General features: G+C 39.3%; 1 protein-coding gene across 1 annotated transcript; it reads right to left on the bottom strand.

Moving 5' to 3' along the window:
• Positions 1-1,529: 1,529 nt before the first annotated feature.
• Positions 1,530-4,848, bottom strand: GTF2H5 (general transcription factor IIH, polypeptide 5). Its single transcript, XM_009083756.1, has 2 exons — positions 4,740-4,848; positions 1,530-1,928 (listed from the first exon to the last, which is right to left on the bottom strand). The coding sequence occupies exons 1-2, from the start codon at positions 4,772-4,774 to the stop codon at positions 1,748-1,750; spliced, it is 216 nt and encodes a 71-aa protein (XP_009082004.1). The 5' UTR covers positions 4,775-4,848; the 3' UTR covers positions 1,530-1,747.
• Positions 4,849-4,919: the final 71 nt, after the last annotated feature.

Raw genomic sequence — 4,919 nt, 5'->3', positions numbered from 1 at the left:
ATAAAAGTATGTAAGTTCCAGGATTAAATGTATTTAAAAACAAACACAACCTTTCAGGAGTCCAAGTTCAAATCCCAGAAACCCTTGGGTGGTTTTGTTTGTTTGGTTTGGTTTTGTAAGTCATATACATACTGAAGTTCTAAAAGTGTCCACATTGGATTTCCTTCACCATACTATGTGATTCAAGACCCTTTTTTCCCTAGGAATTACAAATATCTTAGTTCCTTAGACCACATATGATGATACCAGTTCTACAGGGCTATTTGCTCATCCACATGAGTCTGAATATATGCAATTCTACAGAACTTTCTTTGGACAGCTTTTTGATTAAAAACATCTAGTGAAACTTTGTCCTGAAGCTTCCCTATTCCCAAGGGGAGGGGTGGGGGAACCCCAACAAACAACCCAAACAACAAAAACAAACCCACCAACTAATCTGATACCTACTGGATAAGACAGACAAGCATCAGTGGAAGACTCAGTAAGTAAAACTGTTCCTTATAAAACCCTCTCTATTCATACTTGGTTTTTTCCCCCCACAGAAAAAGGTGGCATCTATCTGAGGTACACGAGCAGCCCTGAAAACCAAGCTTCCCTTTGATGTAATATCCTGGAAGTCGTTTGTTTATAAATGATTACTTACAGATCCAGTAATTTTGACTGGTTTTAGTAGGAAGTAGGATAAGAGACAAGGTAATACCTGGTATTCTTTTTGTTTCTCTAATTTGTATGTTTCAGAAATCTTCACAGGGTTTAGCATCATGCACTAGTTGACTTCCTAAATAAGCCAGTGTCTGAGCTAGAGCTACAAATACAGTGTGTAAAAAACCAAACCAAACTATGAAACTATGACGGTATTTCTTTGCAGCAAGGAACAATAGGGGAGAAAGAACTAAGCTCAAGAAAAAGGCAAAAACCCAACACCCTGAAAAATTTGAAACTAGCTTTCTTCTTTGCAAGTAGAGCATGAGTCTCTCTCCTCTTCCTGATCAGGTAGCTTACTGGAACTAAGTATTAGTTTCAGTGAAACAATACAAGCAGTTATACCTGTAGGATTGGTCTCCCATTTCTGTTACCCCTTTAATTTGTGATGATCTAAGGTAATGGATTTTGTTGTTCCCATTCCCCATATCCCTCCTTCCCCTCCAAACTCTTAGATTCCCACCACCACTCCCCAAACCCAGAACTCAAAAAACAACACAAAAAAATCCACAACATAAAACACTCATACCAACTTTCATTTTGGTGTATAAAACCCATTAAGTTAAAGCAGTATCTGAGCATGCCTTCAACTCCTTGACATGTTCCATCAAGCACTGATCATACTTCAACAGACATTCTTTACTTTCCATCAGTCACACTTTAATCAGATTCAATCAACTCCACGGGAACATAACATATCAGAGGAGTTCATACAGCATTGCAATGCACAAACACTAATTTTTGGGTTGTACAATCTTGCAAGATAAAACCCCTAAAGGAAAAACAGAGAGCATGCATCAAAAAGTCTCTAGGCAAGTCCTCAAGCATATAATTTTAAGGATTTTAATAAAGATACCACAATCTTTCAAAATGAGAAACTAAATCCAATTTCAGAGTATTTTGTCTATGAAAATGATGCATTTTCTAGAGTAGCCACTTCTATGTAGAACTTACTAACCACAGTGTATCTATGAAAACAGGAACAACCCAAGCTATTGAAATTCACTGTTCCAGAACGTGCAGTAATCTCATTTCTCTAGTCTCTTCACTTCTGAGTAATAGGAAAAGAGTTCTGGTCCATTAACTCGCCCACTCTCTCCTGGAGGAAGTTAACCAACTCAGCTAATACAAAGACATGAGTTTCATCCAGGTCTTGTATGATGAACTTCTTTCCCAAGGCATTTGACTCATCCAAGTAGAGCAGAAACTGCTTCATTGCTGGGTCACTGTAGAGAAAAACACACATCAGATCCCACGCCACTGTAGTAAGATGCAGTTAAAAACAAAGAGAAAACACACCACTTGAAAACACTCCCAAAGATTTCAAGGAAATTAATATTAATTTCAAGAGTGGCTCACAACTTAGTTTATGAAGTTTTTGAAAAAGTTGTAATAATTGCTTGGGTTACTCTAGAGACAAAAGTAAAGCCCTGACAAAGTCTAGCAAGTAGAATCAGCTGCTTGATGAGCAGAGAAGTGCCCTTCTGCTGCTGTTAAAGTAGCTTAAAAAAACCCAACCAAAACCCCAACCCTTAATATGGCAAGTTTGAACTTCCATTTCTGTCTTCAGCAACAGCACCACAAACACATGCTTTCTTAAGGCATATTTTTGTTTAAGGATAACCAGCCCCAGGAGAGCAGACATCTCACTCAAGGTAGTACAGCATGGAGGAAAAGTGGTCATGTATGAATTGTACATTTCTCACACCCTCACTGAACACTCGTGGTGTCACCTTCTAAGTGAAACTGTAATATTTAGAAGGAAACATTTTGGAAGTATGGAAATCAAGAGCAACAGCTGCATAAAGTGGCTTCAAAATAGCTCTTTCAACCACAGGAATTTTAAAGAATTCAGACAATATTATTCTGGTATTAGTTTTTACAAATCAGGAAAAAACATGCTCTTTGTTAAAACTCAGTATTTGATTGCAACAACTGGTGAAGAATACATGCAAGAAATACAGAATTTTGCAATCAAGTAGGTCAGGACATTTTCAAAGTGATGAACATAGTAATTCTTAAAAAGATTTCTTAGTAACATAGTAAATCTTAAAAGAACTTGTTGGTTCACCTACTCTTTTAAATGCACTATGAGGACTATTTCTCCTTTACCTAAAAGCATATATAGTGCATCATGAGACCAAATGCTTCCCCTGCTCCCTACCCAGTAACTCAAAAAACAGCCTTTGATATTAGCCTCAAACCTGCAGAAACATGACTAAAGCAAGATGAGCTTTCAAGTTACAAAGTAATTTTGAAGAAAGGAGGATGGGATAGCTAGAGATTCTTTTGAAGAGTTTTATGTGCCCTAGGATTTAAGAGAAACAAAAGACAAACAGAAGAGTTGAGAATAATCAGACACCAGAAGTATGTGGTTCCCAGCATTCTTCCACATCCCCCTTTGAATGGGTGCAAGGTTTATTTTGTTATATTCAGCTGTACTTCAGTGACTCACATGGCACAAGCTTCAGTCCCAGCTGGTATGACCAGTGTGCATAGTGTTAGCCAGTACCCAGAGACAGGTTCCCACAGGGAACCAGTTCAACACACGAACTGTGATCAGTGCCAGTAGATATATGTTGCAGCAGAAACACTGACCTCATTACACTACTTTAAGATTATAATCTTTGCTATAGTGTCTTCAGAAAAGTTTAGCTATTTATTGGCACAGTATAGGGAAAAGAAAAATAAGACAGGTACAACATTTTGCTATTTTATTTGCATGATTTATCCACTCAGAAGTGTCTATTTTTTTCTACTCCCTGTCCATTTGTTATCTGAAACATCCTCAGAAAACTGGGCTGTAAAACACTTGTATTTAAGTGCAAATAAGGGGTCAAATTTATAGCAATCCTGCATATTCTCCTAGGATGGAATTTTGTGCCCAATCATAGGCTACTCTTGTGTAAAGATGGGGAGAAAACAAACCCAAACCACCAAGAGCTAGAACAACCAACTCGAAAATCAGTTTCCCAGGGAGCTCTTGAAAACATCTGATGACATAACAAATGCTGTGGATTTCTCATTAGAGAGAAAATCCCATTCCAGGGAGAATGATGAAGTTTCATACTCATACTAAGTGAGACATGTCCACAGAGCTGAATAAAACCACACAGATCTTTAACTATGTGTGAAATAAACACAAAAGGTGCAAAATGCCATATTTTGCCAAGTGCTTGAGATTTTAGAACTTCTTGCCTTGTGAGTTAAGGATTCTACTCTGGATATCTACATAGTCAGCCACAGGCAGGTAATTTCCTGTGCATCAGGTTTGTTGATTTACTAGCATGGAGTCAAACTTGAGGAGAAAGGCTTTTTGTTAGAGCAGAGTTTAGGCTCTGTACTGCTCACGCATAGCCAGTAGGCATCCAGACTTCAGCTGTCCAACACCCAGGCAGCTCAGAAGTTACCTGCTGCAAGACCACAGCTGTATGCAAGCTATATCCAATCATAAGAGGTTCAAGGTTCTGCTTTTGTGCAGTTAAAAATCTGTTAACATGTTTACAACCTCAGTATAGAGGAGAAACCATATATGTCATGTAATGCAATGACCCCACAAATCTTGAGTGATGCTTCTTTTTACTTTGGAAATAACCAGTTTTCTGATTCTAAGCCTAGTGACCAGAATGTATGGGAACATGTTTATTGCACACACATCAAAAGCTTCCATTTACAAGCGACAAGCACGTTCCTTTGGAGTATTGTCTACAAACAGAACTGAATGTCAGCCTTGAATAGAATTCAGTCTAGAGTTGAGGAAGAAAGGAGAGAAAGGATGAAAGATTATCTCATCTCCCTCAAGAATCAGTAGAGAAACACATTGTTCACAAACAACAACAGCAAGAACTTCATCTGCAAGCAATACAAAGAACAAGAGGGAACATCTAATGGAAAACATTACAGGTTGCCCAAGGAGGTAGTGGCTGCCCCAACCCTGGCAGTGTTCAAAGCCAGGTTGGATGAAGCCTTGAGCAACCTGGTCTAGTGGGGAGGTGTCCCTGCCCAGGGCAGGGGGTTGGGACTAGATGATCACTCACCACTCAATCAGGACACCCTTCAGAACATTCACCATCTTCACGGCTCTTATCAAGAGGAAGAGGCGACAAAAACAACTCTCGCTTTGGGTCACGCGCGTCAACACAGGAAACCTGAAAGAGAAAGACACAACACTCGATATCCCGCAGACCGCTCGCCCCCCGTGCGGCCCCGGCGGAGCG

The sequence above is a fragment of the Acanthisitta chloris genome, unplaced genomic scaffold (assembly GCF_000695815.1).
Source record: "Acanthisitta chloris isolate BGI_N310 unplaced genomic scaffold, ASM69581v1 Scaffold40711, whole genome shotgun sequence".
Taxonomy (NCBI): Eukaryota; Metazoa; Chordata; class Aves; order Passeriformes; family Acanthisittidae; genus Acanthisitta; species Acanthisitta chloris.
The sequence above is the reverse complement of the archived record's forward strand: the minus strand, read 5'-3'. Positions and strand labels throughout refer to the sequence as shown.

Excerpts from the sequence above, each read along its gene's own strand:
- GTF2H5 (XM_009083756.1), bottom strand. The coding sequence starts at position 4,774 with ATGGTGAATGTTCTGAAGGGTGTCCTGATTGAGTG. Across the intron at positions 1,929-4,739 it reads AAGGGTGTCCTGATTGAGTG|TGACCCAGCAATGAAGCAGT; the intron begins GTGAGTGATCAT and ends TTTTCTCTACAG.